This window comes from Crinia signifera, chromosome 5 (genome assembly GCF_055691185.1).
Source record: "Crinia signifera chromosome 5, ASM5569118v1, whole genome shotgun sequence".
NCBI lineage: Eukaryota > Metazoa > Chordata > Amphibia > Anura > Myobatrachidae > Crinia > Crinia signifera.
In genome coordinates, this window is record NC_139221.1 from 26,402,623 (window position 1) to 26,421,882 (window position 19,260).

Sequence of the window (19,260 nt, forward strand, 5' to 3'; positions counted from 1 at the left end):
GTTTAAAGGAATCCAACAGATTGCTGTTCAGATGGGAATGCAGTTAAAAATTTGGAAAATACATTTTTCTGGTTACTATGGTGCAAGCTTGTGAACTCCCAGTTGCCGAGGGGGAACTAACAGTCTCAGCATGCACAGACCAGACCGTTCTACCTACAAAAGATCTGTGTGCTTTCTGGCACGTTCTTGATTTATCTCCTTCCGATTGTATGTTTAAGGCTGACAAATGTTTTGATTTCAAAAGCTTGGTAACCTGCTGTATAAGCCTAGGGCTGGGGTGCTTGTCTTGAGCAGATACATATATAGCCAACAGCAAGACTTCGGCCTTCTTATAGGATTTTGGGAAGAGTTGAATGGTCGTAAATCCTCCCAGACACTAGTGATCTCCTGGGTGGTCTGTAAGTGATGGTGCAATGGTCGAAGTCACATGGTTGTTCCTGATATCAGTCCGTACACATTAGACCAGGAAAATTGAACATGCGGCCCTGCAGCTTTTCTGAAAGTACACATCCCAGCATGCCCTATTAGCGATGCTGCAGCAAGTTTGGCATGCTGCGACTTGTAATTCCCCAGCTGTTCAAGATCCACATGTTGAGTAACCCTGCCTTAAGAGTATACAGCCAATCATTTGCAGACCTACGTCCTCCATACGGGCAAAAGATGTCTGTTACAGATGGCTCGCTTGCATCTAGTATTGGACTGTTGCAAGTACGCAGGTAATAATATTCACTGTTGCGGCTGCCGGTGTGAAATGAATAGGCGGCACTGTTTTTTGCTTGCATGCGTACGACCCTGGGCATTAGTGCAATGCATGCTTGCATTGGCATAAAGTAGCCAATCAGGCTCCTGCGGTTGCCTACACCTAAATCCACGTTGCTTGCAATTAAGAATACACCCCCCGAGTGGCTCGTGGGTGCCTGATACGCTGCAGGCAATTTCTGTTACATTACGTCAATCCTATTGGACGGTTGCAAGTGCATAAATTCCTCATTGATCTTGTTGGCACAAAGAGCTTTTGGGGCTCCTGTCATTGGCATGTAAATGTGTTACCCTATGGTCACCATAGAAGCAACACATTGCGGTGGGGGGATTTCTTGTTGTGATAATTCCCTGCATTATTGTGGGTTGCCAAGGTAACAGCGTAGATACCTTTTCATAGCAATGCATGTGATCAGTGTGACACGAACAACATCACTGGTAGCGACCCCCCAGCACACCACACACACACACACACACACACACACACACACTGCTGCAAGTGCTGGCTGATTACATATTTGGCAGTAATTAGTGCTCACGAAGGCCTGTGGTAAATCGGATGCACACTGCTTAGACCCATTCTATCTGCCTGCCGAACTCCTGCTTGCTGCTGTTGCATGCAGTCTGCAGCCCTGCAAGGTTGTGTTCTGGTTGCCTGTCGCACCCGTTCTTTTGTCAGGTCGGAATGATTTGTAGGCCGGAGCAGAATGTGAATAATAAAATCATGCTGCTTGAAGCGGGTCACACGTGAGGGCTTCCCACCGCTGTTCCCATGATTTACAGGTTTATTTCAGGCATGTATACACGATGGGGAATCCTCACCTGTCCTCCCACAGAAAAAGGATGCGGAAGATCAATATCTGTCTGGTGGTTGGAATAAATAGCTCTCTGCTCTTTAGTAAGTCAGCATAAGCTGGCGGTGCCTCCTGCAGAGCACACAGACGCGGGCGCCCAGGCGCTGCCTATGCCGCTGTACAGCCACCTCTTCAAGACGTAGCTCTGCGGGGACATAAACTGCCGCTTCATGTTTTATTTGGGTTTTTTTTCTGGTATTCTCTCAATTTTGCGTACTACAGTGTATAGGGGGAATTTGGTTAGCCTTTGTAATATACGGGGGGCTCTGGGAAAAATGGTGGGAACCTCCGACTTAAACGCCTGGGGCTAATTCAATGGAAGACCCTTTTTTTTTCTTGTAAAATAACTTAACAGACACAAACACTGGGGTTAATTTAGTTGTTTATATACAGTTGTTGCTTTCTTATCGCAATGATCGGTATACGGTAGTTAGGTTGAAACTATTAAGGTCGGCCATTGAATGTCAACAGGCCTTAGGTCAACACAAGCATTAGGTCGACAATCTAAAGGTCAAAATGGTTTTTACTTTTTTTTTTTTCAAGCTGGCATGTGCCGACAGGCAGTGTTTCATGACCTACCATCCACTACAGCTGGGGTGGGGTACCTCCGTCCCACAGGCCAGAGGTACCCCGCATGAGGTTGGGAGTTCTCGCGAGAGGCGGCTTATTCAGCAGCAGCCGGAGCGTGGGACGGGGGAAGCAGGGTAATTTTTAAGTGAGAAATTTAGATATGTTTCCTCTACCTCCCCATGGCAGCTGCACTATGGGTTCTTCCCCTCATTAGGTAGTTCTGGAAAGGAAAAAAAGACACAACACAGCCCCTATATAAGGACCGCCCCTACAGAGGCTCAGTGTCTTTTTTTCCTTTCCAGGTAGAGGAGGCTTACCCCACAATGCTGCTACCTTCCCCGCTGCCTAGTGCAGTTGGGGTTTAGGCAAAGAAGGCTACCCGCTACCCAGTGTAGTTGGGACCCCTGTCTGGTGAACCCCCCTCCGCTGAATGTGGCTGGGGGTTATGAGGTGACTCCCCGGAAAAATTACCTGCCGCACGTCCGGAACACAGGAGAGTGACAGCGGGGCTCGCGCGCCATGCTGCGCAGCGTCTCTCCCCCACATGGAGCACGGGTACAGGAAACGCCGGGGGCGACGTCAGACGCGGCGTCTGGCGTCAATAGTGCATGAGGACGCGCGCGCATGCGGCGGTATTATGGGGAATGTGACATCACCAGGAGGCGCAGGACGCGTCTCTATGACAAGCAACGCCAGGGCTTAAAATGGCGCCGCAGGCAGCTGAAAAACGCTGACGATACTCACCAAGCCAGACTGACACCGGGTAAGGCTCCAAGGTTAGCTTGCTAACGGAGCACTATAATGCAATGCTATCAGGCATATTCTGATTACCTTATTTTGTGCTACAGTGATTGCAGTTATGGAGGAGGATAAAAAGCAGCAAGGGAAATCGGGGTAAGCCTAAAGGAAAATGAAAGGAATGCATGTGGAAAGGACAGCCATTAAGTAGAGATTATGTGTTACAGGTCAGAATCAAGCAAGGATAAATTGGAGTGTAAACAGAAGCATAAAAAATTACATACATCCAAGTGCTCGGTGTGTGATACGGCCCTGCCGGAGAAATGCAAGGGCATGGTGTGTGATAGCTGCAAGAAAGCACCCATAATAAGGCCAGAACAGATGGCGGATCTAGTAGCCATGTTAAAAACCTCCTTAGCAGACACCTTTGTGACAAAGGAAGATCTGAAGAAGGGGTCGCACAAAAGACCCAGGGAACCACCTTCCGAGGACTCTGACCCAGGGGAAGGGCCCGCCGCTGATCCACAGGAGGAAGTGGAAGAAGGGGAGGTGACACAGGAGAAAGCGGAGCCGGATTTTAATCCAGATCTCCTTAACAACTTACTTACCCTAATAAACAAGTCACTCAGTATTGAGGACCCACAAGAGGAAGGGAGGTTACAAGACCTTCTCTTTAAGGATAAAAAGAGAAAGCCCAAGTCTTTTCCACTATCCAAACCACTACAAGACATAGTGGAGGAGGAATGGAATAATCCAGATAAGAAGATAGCGGTACCGATTAGGGTTAACAAAATGTACCCATTTGATTCGGAGCAAGTGAAGAAATGGGAAACGGCTCCCAAAGTAGATTCAGCCATTGCCAGACTGGCAAGGAAAACTACCCTACCACTTGAAGACGCCAATGCGTTTAAAGACGCAATGGAAAGGAAGATGGAGATGAGCCTGCGTAAGCAGCACATTACGTCAGGGGCCTCCATTAAATCATCTTCGGCGATAGCAGTGACCTCAAGAGTACTGAGATCCTGGTGTCAGGACTTAGAGTCTGACTTATTGGATGGAGTGAAGAGGTCAGAACTCCTTAAAATAATACAGAATGTTCAAATCGCCGTCGAGTTTATATGTGACGCGTCACTGGACGCGGTCAGACTGGCAGCTAGGTCAAACGCAAATGCTGCAGTAACCAGGAGAGCTCTATGGCTCAAGTCATGGTCGGCGGACGCCCAGTCCAAAAATAAACTGGTTTCACTCCCGTTTCAAGGGGATTACCTATTCGGCAAAGACTTGGACGACATCATATCAAAGACGACAGGAGGAAAATCTACATGGCTTCCTCAAGACAGAGGGTTTAAGAAACCCCCAAACAGATCGCAAAGACCCCAGCTCCAAGACTTCAAGGAGGCAAGACAATACAGGCCGGGCAGAGGGTACAGGAGACCCTGGTCCGGCGGGCGGAGCTCCTTTCGTGGCCAAAGGGGCAGAGATGGACGGTTTGGATACAGACAAACCCAATGACGCCAAGCAGAAGGTAGGGGGCAGACTAAAAAAATTCCACTCAGTCTGGGCCCAGTCTACCAAAGACAAGTGGGTGATGGAAGCAGTATCATCAGGATACAAAATAGAATTGTTACAAGACCCTGGAGTATGGCTAGAAGAATCACCCATACCAAAAGACAGGGAAGAAAGGCGGGCGCTGGAGCAGAGCCTAAAAAACATGATAGCACAAGGAGTGGTGGTGGAGGTCCCAAAGGGACAAGAGATGACGGGCTGGCAATCAAGGTTTTTTGTGGTCAAGAAACAATCGGGAGGATTCAGGACCATTCTAGATCTGAGAAGGCTGAATGCGTACGTGGTAGCAAGAAAATTCAAGATGGAGTCTCTCAGGTCGATACTCCCGGATATAAAGAAAAACGCATTCTTGGCCACAATAGACCTCAGGGATGCCTACCTTCACATACCCGTCTACTCAGAACACCAAAAATTCTTAAGATTCCGCATATCAGGCGTAACCTACCAGTTCACAGCTCTGCCATTCGGCCTGTCAACATCCCCAAGGACATTCACCAAGATCCTGGTGGTGCTGGTAGCAAAGCTAAGAGAAGAAGGCATCACAGTATGGGCGTACTTGGACGACCTCTTAGTAATGGCTCGATCAGAGGATCAAGCAATAAGCCACACTCACAGAGTAACGGTGAAATATCTGGGGGTTGTCATAGACTCGAGAGCAATGAAGGCTATGTTGACGCAGGAAAGAATAACCAAGATAAAGCAGGAAATAGGCTACTTCCTAGCAAGAAGAACAGTCAGCTCAGCAGACTGCTTAAGGCTACTGGGCCTAATGTCGGCGGCCTCGGATGCTGTAAACTGGGCAAGGTTCCACACAAGAGGCATACAAAACTGCTTTCTGTCTCAGTGGAACGGAGACAGCAAGAGGACCACACAAAGGATCATACTGTCAAGAGGTGCCAAGCAAGACCTACTCTGGTGGGGGTCAAGAGGAAGACTGGGGCAAGGCAAGTCCTTCACCACAGGAGAACAGGTGCTAATAACAACCGATGCCAGCATGTCAGGCTGGGGGGCAGTATGCGAGGGGGCAACAGCCCAAGGACAGTGGTCAAGGCAAGAAGGAGCTCTCCACTCGAACATCAGGGAGATGAACGCAGTGAGGGAGGCGTGTCAGTGTTTCCAATCCCAGCTATATCGCAGAGACGTGATAATCAGAACAGACAACGCAGTAGTAGTAGCATACCTCAACAAGCAGGGAGGTACGAAGAGCAGGGCAATGATGACAGCAGCAGCGATGGTGCTGAACTGGGCGGAAACCTGGACGAGCAGCCTCGTGGCAGTATTTATAGCAGGAAGAGAAAACCAGCAAGCAGATGCCCTAAGCAGAAAGCAGATAAACCCAGGGGAGTGGGAACTATCCCAAGGGGTATTCGAAAAGATAGCTCAGAGATGGGGCTATCCAAGGATAGATCTCATGGCAACCAGAAGCAACAGGAAAGTGGAGAAGTTCATATCCAGACACTGGGAAGTAGGGTCCTGGGACACGGACGCACTGACGTGTCAGTGGGGACAAGGCCTGATGTATGTGTTTCCACCCTTCCCGGTTATATCAAGGATACTGAACAAAATACAAAAGGAAAAGGCAACAGTAATAACCATTGTGCCCACATGGCCAAGGAGAGCCTGGTTTCAGAAACTAGTCAGGATGGCGGTAGCAGGGCCATGGAAACTTCCGGACCAAGAAGACCTGCTATGGCAGGGAAGATATGCGCAACATCAGCCCAGAGACTGGAACCTAGCGGCATGGTTGCTGAAACCAGAACCCTGGTAAACAGGGGCTTCTCCTCTAAAGTAGTGAAGACCTTGCTAAAAGCCAGGAAGAGCTCAACATCAGGCACATACTATAGAATCTGGAAGACATACACACAGTTCTGTATAACCCAGAAGAAAGACCATAGGGCCATACCAACAGTACTTGACTTCCTCCAGTCGGGACTGGATAAGAAGTTATCAGTTAGTACATTAAAAGTCCAGGTGTCTGCGCTAGGCGCCATTCTAGACAGGAGAATCGCAGAAGACAAGTATGTACAAAGGTTCATACAGGCATCCAAGAGGATAAGGCCAGAATTCCGTAGCCCAACCACACCATGGGATCTCAATTTAGTGCTAAATACGTTAACCGAGAGCCCCTTCGAGCCTTTAGAAGAGGTACCGGTGAAGTGGCTAACGACCAAAGTAGCATTTCTGGTGGCGGTAACATCCACAAGAAGGGTATCGGAGTTGCAGGCCCTCTGGGCAGAAGAGCCATTCCTGAACTTTTTTGAGAACAAAGTAGTCCTAAGGACGAACCCTCACTTCCTGCCCAAGGTAGTCTCATCGTTCCACATCAACCAAGAAATAGTACTACCATCTTTCTGCGCAAAACCAACTAATGAGAAAGAAAGGAGGCTTCACAAGCTAGATGTGAAAAGGGCACTAACCATTTACCTGCAAAGGGTTAAGAGCTGGAGGAGAACAAAAAGGCTCTTCGTAGTAACGGAGGGCAAGAATAAGGGGCTTGGAGCCTCAAAAACTACCATCGCCAGATGGATCAGGACATGTATAGGGGAAGCTTACAGACTAAACAACAAGGAAGTGCCACAAAGTTTAAAAGCTCACTCCACCAGAGCCATAGGATCTTCCTGGGCCAGGAAGGGAGCAGCTTCCCTAGAAGAACTTTGTAAAGCGGCATGCTGGGCATCAGCCCACACATTTGCTAAACATTACAGTTTGGATATCGAGGCCTCCAGTGACGCAAAACTAGGCAGGAAGATACTGAGCGCAGTGATATAAGGACAAAAAAAAAAAAAACTCCCAAATAGAAGGAGAAAAGTTAGGGGACCAGCATGTAGGTGACTATAACCTACTTCAGCATCAGGTATTATTCTCTCATTCGGCCCCACCCAAAATTATTCTTTTACACTGCTATGGTATCACCCATAGTGCAGCTGCCATGGGGAGGTAGAGGAAAGTACGGATTCTTACCCGTTAATACGCTTTCCTCTACTCCACCATGGCAGCATTATTCCCTCCCTTGGGATATATGATGCAATATAAGATGTTAATTTAAGTTATTGAGTACATATTCGCTGATAATCAAGACACTGAGCCTCTGTAGGGGCGGTCCTTATATAGGGGCTGTGTTGTGTCTTTTTTTTCCTTTCCAGAACTACCTAATGAGGGGAAGAACCCATAGTGCAGCTGCCATGGTGGAGTAGAGGAAAGCGTATTAACGGGTAAGAATCCGTACTTTTCCAATTACAAATGGCCCTTGGAACAGAAAAAGTTCCCCACCCCTGCACTACAGTATGGAGGCAGAATCTAATACGCAAGGCACCATGCCGGAAGCATTACCCATACCCCAATAATCACGGTAATTATCGTCGTGGCACGGACAGTCCCCTTTGAGCGCTCCAACTGGTCACGTTTGATTCACTTAACCTCGCCACCCCTGGGGGGATTGCACACAAGCGCAGGTGCTGTCAGCTGATCGCACTCCAACGAATTAATGTTTGAATTTTTCCGTTGGAAGCCGCTCACGCAGAAACGGATCAACAATTGAATTGGTGCGCTGACATTTCAATCCTCCCCCACCATAGAATCTGGGATAAGTTCCCCACCTATTTGTTATTATGGCCATAGCACCATATAACAGGTTATTTATCGGACTACTTTTTTCGAGCCTCAGGCTCTAAATATAATGCCTATTAACTACAGGCTATTGAGCTAATTGAATGGCCCCAGGGGATCAATTAGCCTGTGGTAGACTCCCCAATACACCGTCAATTTTTTTTGATCCAATTAAATCGTGTGACAAGTGTCCTATCGTATGTCATCTGATTCCGATCGTATGTGCGCTCCTGTATGCATTGGATTGGATCCAGAGATTGTCATGGCTACCACAAGATCACATCATATTTTGGAGCAATGTATGGCATTTCATACGATACGATGATCTTCTGCAATAGGACCAATGTAGCCAATGCGATCCTAGAAGTGGCAGAGAGTTGCCGAGGTATGGCATGCAAGGCTGCATGTAATGGCGCGTGTGGTAGCCCATAGTGTATGGGGGCCTTAAGTTACCTCAGCATACTGGGTTACCCCCCCATACAGCTGGTTTCATCAGCAGTAGTACACTTTGCAAACAAGAGCTTGTTAGTAATAAACCGTTGCTATGCAGTATCCCCATTTAGACCTGCACAACGCACTGAAATGTGAATGGGGACCTTATATAATAACCTGCGAGGTACAGGCAGGATTCCTGTGCATCTGCCTGTTAGCGGTGACCGCATTGGTTATAAACTCTTGCTGTACAATCCAGACCGACCCGCCGCTGTGGCTGCATCTTATCTGCTGTTACATAAGGCCGTGGAGCTGGCAGAAGCGGGTGATGTAACTTTACTGTTTGTGCTGCAAATGTCTCGCTGATCTGTCAGCTGAAAATCAGTTTGATCGGTATTGTAGAGTCTTCTCTTTTTACATGAATGCTTTGTAATGGCTGACATTAGGTTGTGTAGAACATCCATTGCACATTGATGTGATTTGTACAGAATCGCCGTTGTTTTATAACAAAAAAGTTCAATTGGACCAGCTAAGGGTATGGAACATGGCTGTAGGGTTTATTTACTAAGAGAGTGAGAACGTGGATGGAGATAAAGGGCAGATTCGGGTTTAATCGGAATGGGGTGATTTCGTCAGTTCAGAATGACTTATGTTTCCGATTGGGAGCGAAATCGTTCAATGGCAATCTTATATGAATTAGGCCCAAAGTACCAGCCAATCCACTCCTGGCATGTTAGACGCTGTGTTTAGGAGCTGATTGGTTGTCCCTTTATCTCCTCCTATCTCTCTATGTGGCTTAGTACATATAAACTCTTATTAGCAGGGACCTCTTCCCTAATTTGCGTCTGTTTTTACTATCTTCTCCTCCTTACAATGTCACCTACCCCATGATTTCTGCTACCCTGATGCTTATTTCAGTGTCATGTGTGTTGGTGCGGTAACGCCTATATTCCACGTACATGTCCTGCATTGTTGTGTATTGTAAGTAAAACTGTGGTGGAACAAACCATGGTACTATGCAAAAGAATCAAATACATTTATATTGTTTCTGTGCAGGGTAGATACCGGCTGCTTGTGCATGTAGCCCACTCATTATGAGGCACGCATATGCTTTATTCTTACACTGCAATTTAGATTCAGTTTGAACACACCCCTCCCAAATCTAACTCTCTGCACGGTACACCTGCATTGCAGCATGGTTTTGCCCAATTGTGTGCTTTATTGCAAACAAAGCTGAATCAGTCCCTTTTTAGGTGCTGCGGAAGCCTTGTGGTGATTAGACTTTTTCCTAGGGCAGCACCCACCTTATGGAATGTCCTTCCACGCACACTAAAGGTGGCCATACATCTACAGATTGATTGTCAGATTGGCCTGGTTGGAACAAAGTCCTGGTAATGGATGAGAGCAAATGACCGTTGACCATTTGCTATGAATTGCTGGAAAACTGCCAAAACCTGTCATTCAGATATTACCAGGTTTTTGTTCCAACCAGCCCAATCTGACAATCGATCTGTAGATGTATGGCCGCTAGGGTGGCCGATCCCAGGATTTGGCCACAAAATGTCCGGGATTGGACTATCCAATCCCGGGATTTCGGAATTAGACTGCGCATGCGCAGTCTAATGCCGGGCACCGTCTGAGCAGCCGCTCAGATGCTGCCCAGCTGTTCCCGACCCGGTGTGTGGCCTGCGCAGCCTGATTCGGTCATAGGTCACGCTTGGCATCCCCAGCATCCGGAAGACGCCTCCCGCGTCATATCCAACGCACATCCCAGCAGCTGCGTCATTCCCGGCGCCTGCCCCCGCACCACTGCCGGCTGCCACCGCACCTCTGCTGCCTGCCCCCTCCACAGCTCCAAAAACGTAAATTTATGTGGGGGTACAGAGGCAGTATTATTTTAGGGATGCCAATCCTGGGATTGAGCATTTTTCAATCCCGATTCCGGGGATTGAAAAAATGCCCCGGGATTGGCATCCCTAATGGCCACCTTAAGACTCTCCTCTAGCTTCCAAACATTCAAGTGTTCCCTGAAAACTCACCTCTTCAGGCAGCTTATCATATCCAGAACCCCCACACAACCTCCAGTAGCAGTCATATCTAATTGCATCCCATCAGGACTGTTTTATAATCTGTTGGGACTGCCGTGCTATGGAATTCTATCCTCATGTATCCCTCCTATTATCCCTATAGATTATAAGCTTGTGAGCAGGACCTTCCTACCTTCTTGTTGGTTTGTTTTATCACTGTTTCCAATTGTAAAGCGCAACGGAATAGGCTGCGCTATATAAGAAAATGTAAATAAATAAAATGTGTGTGTGAGTTTGATTGGCAGTGTGGTGGTTACAGTTGTCTCTGTGATTGGGTAAATCTTTGTCTGAATTTGTACTAATCGCTGAATGAAAGATTGCATTCAAAATGTATTGGGAGAATTCAGCAGAACACAATCTTGTTTAGCTCTGGGAAAGAGTGCCTCCATCTTTTCAGTTGGAGGCACATAAGTCTGGAGAATGCAGTTTGCTAAGACTTTTCCAAATTAAGTGCCAGACTTGATCTGCTTTTAGTGCACACAGTGATAGTATTCATTCTAACACCCCCTATATTTGAATTGCACTTCCCTGCCTGGGGTGTCGCTGTCTGCTGTAGTGCTGCTAGCACAGTGTGGTTTGTATATCCGCACTGATATGCAAACCAGACCTTTGCTAGAAACACCACAGCAGACCGCGACACCCCAGGCTGGGCAGTGGAACTGCATGGGTTTTCAAAGATAGCGGGTGCTAGAATGAACGCTAGGTAAGTCTGTAACTAGCATTGCAGCAATACTTAATTTGGGTTTCTGCTTGTACCTCAGGAGGGTGCGAGCATGTGCCCTAATCACGGGCACTCCTTCCTGCAGCTTCACAACATCACCTGTTATTGTATTTGCGCCCATTTAGTCCTTTGTGTTCCTTTTATTCACTAAAGTTCCTGTATATAGGACAATCTGGCTGCACTATCTGACTGCTGAGAGACTGGGTCTGTCAGATAAGGTCCTTCTCACCGCACCCATCTTCCTTCCTGAGCAATGCGCCAGGTGTATTCAGAATAATCCTACAAATTTGGGTCTAAAAAGGCTTGACTGGCCATACCAAAATGGCATTGCACCACAAGTCTTATGGCTGCCATATTATTGTAGTCCATAAATCTGACTTCTTCCTAATTCCTGCATACCTTCCTCCTATTTGTGCTCCCATGTCTCCTGTGCGTGCTAAATGCTGGGGGAATTGTAGTACACTATACATCGCCTCTGTGCGGCATCATCTGGCCCAATCATTTGTTGATAATTGGTCCTGTTTTATTTATTACCGCTGCGCTGTCTCGATTTGCATTAGATCACTACAATTACTTCACTCCCGCTTCAGAATTCAGCAGCTCGGTGTAATATATGATCCTGTAGATGCGGCGCTGATGTGAATCTGATGTGTATTTAGTGATCTAATCTTGTGCCCGCAGCTGAGATGTACAAGCTGGAGGCAGGTTACACTGAGGGCCGGGCGCTTGGTTCCTGTCTGTACCGTTCCAAAGCGATCAGACAATTCCTAGAAGCTTGTTATAGTGATTTGTAAGTGATCACGTTCCTCAGAGGCGATCCTTCCGGTGCTCGTCTGCAAAGTACAGATGTTACAGACATCACTGCGTGTGCTCTGGGGTTCACAGGCCTTGCTTAATGCACCAGTGATGGCATCCTTCATTAACTATGTATTAGCTGCTAGCAGTCAGAGTAGTGGGCTAATGCACGTGCTTTAACCAGACAATATTGCTGTGCCGTCTGTCACATCTGCTAGCTTGGATGTGATATGCCTGTATCACCTATATAGGAGAGAGGCTGGTAAACTAACAGTTCCAGCATGCCCTGCCAGGCTCAATCTTGTGAATATACCAATTATATCTCTGGGGCATCGCCTGGTACGTGTCTAGATGCTGTAGTGATGCGGAAAGATGTATTATGGTAGTGGTGTATTTCCTCTCGCTTGTTCCCTTTTGTGTGACTATTTACAGAAGGTAATTGGGCCAGTAATGCTTTTTAGTGAAAAGATCCTAAATTCAGAAAGGCCTGACGAAACGATCACTGTGAGGAGCTCTCTAAATTCAGAAAGGCCTGACCCAACGATCACTGTGAGGAGCTCTCTAAATTCAGAAAGGCCTGAGCCCACAATCACTGTGAGGTGCTCTCTAAATTCAGAAATGCCTGACCTCACGGTCACTGGGAGGAGCTCTCTAAACTCCGAAATGCCTGACCTCACGATTATTGTGAGGTGGCATCTAAATGGTATCCTGATGGCTGACGCACAGTGTCTATGTTTGACTACATACATATGGTCAACAGACAATAGGTTGACACGTGGAGTTTTTCACTTTAGAAAACAAAACAAAAACTTTTTCATATTTTTACCTTCCATGCAGACTGTGGACAGTAAAGCGTTCTGAACGCAGTGAGACACCTTTTTCCAAGCATGGTGAACTAAGTGATGCACTCACCAACTGGGGGGTTTGTGAAAACTCATGTCAACCGTTTCCAGTGTCGACCTTTCAACCATCGTCATAGCCATTGTCTGTAAGCTAAACCACACCTCTCAAACTCAGAAATTCCTGAACCCACAGTCACTCCCTTATACACAATTTGATGAGGAGCGGGATTCCTAGGAGCATGTTTGGCGCAAATGGGTATCTTCTTATATGGCATTCCTATTCACTAATATTTTCCTGTTTGAACAGATATGTACTGCATCTCCCTTCTGTTCCAGGGGGTGTGTGTGTTTGTGTGTTTGGAGAGCTCTGACTTGATGGGCACACACAGTACTGTACAGGGGTTACAGAACATTTATTTACTAATGTTCCCACCGCTTGTAGTGTTAATGGTGTCACATGTAACCCGTGTTCTGTGCTCACACCGCGGCTTGTGCAGAGTTGCTATGTACCGAACGTTTTTCTCAGGTCTGTGCATTGTTTAGTTTGTGACTTCCCAAACACAGTATTTCTGTTTGTTTGGTTCCTCCGGGGGCAGGGTTCTGATCGTTAATCATAAAGTAGGGGCACACTTGTTGTTCCATAAATGCCAAATAACGCAGGTTCACGTGCCACAGACTTTGCGTTGCCAAAGCACTGATTTTAGGTACCCAATACACTGTACTAAGTGCCTGATTCAGACCTGAACTCACAGCGGGCGATTGATACACTGCGCAAGCGTAAAGGTCATGGTACGCATACACAAGGCTGTCCTACGATTAAGTCCTGCAACTAGAACTTCTGGCCATTTGCAAGGTGATTGACAGGGAGTGGGGGGGGGGGGGGTGAAAACCTTCAGTTTTTTGGGGAGTGTTAGGAAAAACATAGGCGTGCCAAGCCGTCTTAGGGGAGGGTTTGTGATGCCAACTTCAGCTTGGAGGTGCCTGTTTTTCAGCACAGCGCTGAGTAAGTCTCAGGTTACGCAGCTCCTGCCATAACTTGTGCACTATGTAAAGATAATTCGATGGTGAGCTTGTTAGAGGAAGGATTTCAGACCTATTCGCGCAGGTGCGTACGGATGTGCACTCATACATAGCCATTCGCACATCATACATGTTTATTTGCAAGGTGGGATTTGGTCTGAATTACCCCAAAGACTGCACTGAGGAAGCAAAACCGATGCGATCAGCGCATTATCGACCATGCCCCACTGAATTTGTATATGACCGCCCAGAAGGAGGCGGAGGTAACCTGGATCAATCATAGGAAATATACGTACAGATAGTGGTAGATGCTCAAATTAGTTAAGTAAAACTTTTCAGGTGCATGCAAGGGAGGGGTTAATACTTAGTGATACCCCTTTCAGACAGAAAAATCCCAAAAACCCAGGTATTTCCCGGATACAAAAACCCGGGTACAACTAGGCAGCAAGGGGCTGACCCCCTTTCACACAGGAGCAAAAACCCGGGTATTTCCCGTGTCGACCCCTTTCACACAGAAGCCGGATTTTTCCTGCAAAACTCTGTGTGTCATAAGAAAAGGACAGTTTTAAAGGCACACAGAGATGAGATCATCAAAAGTGGGAGGTGTCTGCTCACTGCATTGCATTAAACATGGCTGACAAGTTGCAGAACCTGGAGGTCATGAGTGCTCTGTGTGTTTTGCTGCTTACAGCAAATCAGAGCATTATGCAGATGCTTACACTGTGCTACCTGGCACAGTGTTATGCCAGGAGGAGGAAGGCACAATTTTTGGTGGAGAGGGCTTCCACTCGACGCAGGTATTTGCACCGGAGGAGAGCCCTGATTTTGTCCAGTGTTACCTCTATCCTGAAGTCTACAAGTGCCTCAAACCGGTCGTTGTGGGCCAGAGACCGCAGGCATGGAGAAGCTTTCTGGGAGACTGTGGAAGCTTTTGCACCTGAGCAGTGGCTGGCACATTTCCGGATGTCACGAGCCACCTTCTACTACCTGCTGGAGCTGGTCACCCCGGCACTTACAAGGGGATGCACCAATTATCGGAAAACCATTGAGCCATGCAGGAGACTGGGGATTGTGTTGTGGTGGTACGCAACACCAGGGGAATACCGTACCATCTCATGTCTGTTTGGTGTGGGCATTTCTACGGTGTGTGTTCTAGTGCGGGAAGTGACACAGGCATTGTTGGAGAGCCTTTACAAGCGTTTCATCTGCTTACCACAAGGCGACCGACTGGATGAGACCATAACAGGTTTTCTGCGAAGAGGCTATCCGCAGTGTGCTGGAGCCATCGATGGGACACACATACCCATTATTGCACCCCCAGATAACCCAGCAGATTACCATAACCGTAAAGGTTGGCACTCCATCATCTTGCAGGCTGTGGTGGACCATAAGTATTGGTAAGTAGTACAGTATGCAGTATTTACATTAGTGATATGATTGGGCCGCACTGTATATTGTTAAACACAAATACATTTTCTGTTCAGTTTCACAGATGTCTACATTGGCTGGCCTGGTCGTGCTCATGACTCACGGGTACTTGCCAATTCGGACTTGTTCCAGATCGCGGAGGAGAAGAGAGGTGGCTGGTTGTTCCCTAGAGAGGTAACTTTGTCTATTTTTAAAAATGTGCTCTTTAACCACTACACTTGCCACCTATACAATTCTAATGTTTTTTTTATACCGTTACAGTGGTCAAAGTTTGTATCCGGGGTGGAGATCCCAGTCCATATTATTGGAGATGCGGCATACCCTTTGAGGCGTTGGCTTATGAAGGGCTTCACGCAACATACCCCACTGTCTCCTGACCAAGTCCACTACACCCACACTCTGAGCTCGGCTCGAATGGTGGTGGAAAACGCCTTTGGAAGACTAAAGGGGCGATGGCGGTGTCTACTGAAGAGGAATGACATTGCCATTACCCTGGTTCCAGATGTGGTGGCAGCTTGCTGCATTCTGCACAATGTGTGTGAGCTACAGAAAGAGAACTTTTTACCTGAGTGGAATGTGGAGGACTATGACCTGGCTGATACCCCTGTCGAATCAGCAGGGTACGAGGGTGAGACAAGTTGTTCCACCGCTGAGGTTATCCGTAACACCCTCACTATTAACTTACAGAGTATGACACAGTAGATAGAAGGACACATTGGTTGGATGTTTGAAAGAACTTGTTTTATTTTTCACAAAATATGTTTTATGCTTGTTAGTTCACTTTTAAATATAAAATGTTTTCAAATATATCTTTAGTGGTCATAAATACCCTTTCAACACTGAAACAACATTGAACTATTGCAACACGAGGTAGAATAAGTATTTAGCATAGGTCTTCTATCAGTGGTGGGTGAATAGGTTGTGCTGCCATCCAAGCTGGTATTGTACAGGGGAGACACATTAGTTTGACTGTCCAGCAGCCACACATTTTCATCCGGCACTGTATATATAAACACTTGTATTTGCAATTTTTGGTACCTGTAGGGCACAGGTCTTCAACCTGTGGCCCTTCAGATGTTGTGGAACTACATGTCCCCGCATGCCCTGAGTTTTTTTGCCATCCTACTATAGGAAAAAATGTGGCAATGTATGGTGGGACATGTAGTTTCACAACATCTGGAGGGCCACAGGTTGAAGACCTGTGCTGTAGGGCAATTCGAAACACTCTGGCTCCTGCCGGGCAGTGAAAACCCGCACGGCCAGGAATCTGTGCCGCACACAGCAGTTTACAATGATGGGATCCGGCTGAAACCAGGCGGCCTGGGTGAATGGTCACATCTGTGCCCATTATTAACTACGGTGTGTGGCACGGCTTCCTGGCCGTGCGGGGTTTCGCCATCCGACAGGAGTCGGAGTGTGTGAAATAGCCCTTATTACACCCCAAAAAAAATATAAATATATAAATATAAGCCCCAAACAGGGAATTTTTTTATTGCCTTAAAGATAAAGAAGAAGGCATTCTGTGTACACATTATAGATTATGTTCAGCCACATATCTAGAGTATACTCTATTTGTACACATTTAAATAAAAAATAAATTTGAGAACTTTGATTCAGCTCCAAACTGAAGAACCAAATGAGCTTTTTTGAGGCTCATAAACTAAAGAACCATAATACTCTACTGTGTACATCAACATGGAACACAGCATTTAACGGGCCTTGTAAGTGCCACTTTTTAAGCAAGAAAAATTGAACGAGCCCAGAAAAAAGAGAAAAAGAACAACCATATAGCAACATTACTACAAATGCCTGTAGGCAGTGCTGATTACAGTGCTAACAGGAGTGTTATGATTACTGGCATTCACTGAATCATCAGCATAATTTTTCACATTGCCATATTGCCTACTATATCCTGTGCCATTGACAGTATCATGCACTGTCTCCTGTGGACTGGTATTGGCATGTGGCCTACTTGGCTGTGTGGCATGTGAAAAATTATTGCCCATGTTTTCAGTATAACTACGCCCTTGGCCCTGCACAGTAGTTTGGCTTGAATTTGAAGGCATAAATGTATGGCCTCTGTGTGGAGGATTACAATAATCACCCTCAGCGTACGGACTACACAGCTTGTAAGGCTGCGGATTCTGTAATGTAGACACCATATTGGTAAGGAAGGTCATCTGTGCATCTCGATTTTCACGCGCTATGCGTTCGTGCAGACCCACCAACTGTGTGAGAAAGGAATCTTGCAACTTTCTCTCGTTGTCAAAGAAGCGCTGCAGTCGGGCATCCTCTTGAGTTTGAAATTCAAGATCGGACTCTCGGAGATGATCTACCAGGATTCTTGACATTGAGCGCGTAGCAAGCTCCATCTTTGACGTTTTTTTCTTCCTTGCAGGTACATCAAATACTAAAAATAAAGGAAAAATCATTACAATCCAATAGCAGCATGTCATTATTTTTATATATATATATATATATATATATATATATATATATATATATATATATATATGTAAATATATATATAGAGAGAGAGAGAGACTACTACTACTACTGGTAGTGGGTGCGGGGTTGTTACCTGTGTTACAGTGGGACTACAGGTCCCAGCAAGCCTGCAACACGTGCTGATACTTGGGAGAACCACAGGTACCAGCATGTGGGGCATTAAAGGCCTGCTGATACCTATAGCCCCCTGTACATCTATTAAAATAGATACACAAACAATACTTGAAAAACTTACTGTTACGACGCAACGTTGGGGTCTCAGTCTGTGCAGGAGTGGGTGTCCCAGATGGAGTAATGGTGCTGGCTCCACTGTCCTCAACCTCAGCGTCTAATGGATCAATTGTGTCCTCCATGGCAGCAATAGGATCAGGGATGCTGTTGTCTATGCTGTCTTCCAACTCCATTATAGGTGGGCAAGATGGGCTGCATTCTGGAGTTATGTTCCGTGATGAAGCTGCACTGGATGATGATATGGCAACAGGGTTCACCAGGGCAGAATTGCCAAAGACCTCGTTACATTGGTCGAAGTAAACCCATTCCATCCTCCCAGCACCACTTTTCCTCCTGTTGTTGTCACAAACTTTGTTGTAGTACCTGCGCAGAGCTTTTAGTTTGTTGACAACCTGCTGCTGGGTACGCACAATGCCCCTTGAAGTGAGGACCTTGGCAATATTGGTGTAGACTACAGCGTCCTTCACTGTGCCAGTAATCTGTTTTCGGATTTCTTCCTCCCCTCTGACACTGAGCAGCTCACGGATCTCCTCATCTTTCCAGTGTGCCATGGCCATTTACTGCTGCGCTGCACGCCTCTGCCACGTGCGCTCAGCCAATCAGGGAACCTGTAAAGATCAGCCAATCACGCAGCGCCATGCTGCACAGCCAATCAGCATGATTTTTCAACAGTCGGGAGAAAAACACGGGTCGGACCCTTTCACACAGCCGCAAACACGTGTCTGACACGGGAAAAACCCAGGTAAATACCTGGGTCGAAGTCCCGGAACTTTAGACCCGTGTTGACCCTTTCAGACAGAAGAAAAACCCGTGTCGACACGGCAAGAGCAGGGAAATTACCGGGTCTTTTTTTCTGTCTGAAAGGGGTATGAGTAACAAGACATTGGTTCCCCCGGCACACTGAATAGTAATAGCAACCAATCTTGAACACTACATGATAATAGAATTCAGAGATATTGGTTACATATACCTGCGCAGGTGTATGCTATGCCCCCAAGCCGCGTCAAGGCTTCTCTGTATATTGGGGGTCCCTAGCGCTATACTAGGTGCAGGGTGTGGCACCCCAAAAACTATCATAAGCTAGGAGGCCCAGTGCGGCATGC

The 19,260-nt window shown here is 46.8% G+C and overlaps 2 protein-coding genes across 3 annotated transcripts in view; one reads left to right on the forward strand and one right to left on the reverse strand.

The window, feature by feature from the left end:
* CTDSPL (CTD small phosphatase like) overlaps nucleotides 1-19,260 on the forward strand; it is a 72,122-nt gene that overhangs the window by 3,335 nt on the left and 49,527 nt on the right. The gene's annotated exons all lie outside the window — the stretch shown is intronic.
* LOC146080027 (uncharacterized) lies at nucleotides 14,595-19,030 on the reverse strand. Its single transcript, XM_083186816.1, has 2 exons — nucleotides 18,162-19,030; nucleotides 14,595-17,828 (listed from the first exon to the last, which is right to left on the reverse strand). Exons 1-2 carry the CDS (start codon nucleotides 18,712-18,714, stop codon nucleotides 17,218-17,220), a joined length of 1,164 nt encoding a protein of 387 aa, XP_083042942.1. The 5' UTR covers nucleotides 18,715-19,030; the 3' UTR covers nucleotides 14,595-17,217.

Excerpts from the sequence above, each read along its gene's own strand:
- LOC146080027 (XM_083186816.1), bottom strand. The coding sequence starts at position 18,714 with ATGGCCATGGCACACTGGAAAGATGAGGAGATCCGTGAGCTGCTCAGT. Across the intron at positions 17,829-18,161 it reads CCCAACGTTGCGTCGTAACA|TATTTGATGTACCTGCAAGG; the intron begins GTAAGTTTTTCA and ends CTTTATTTTTAG.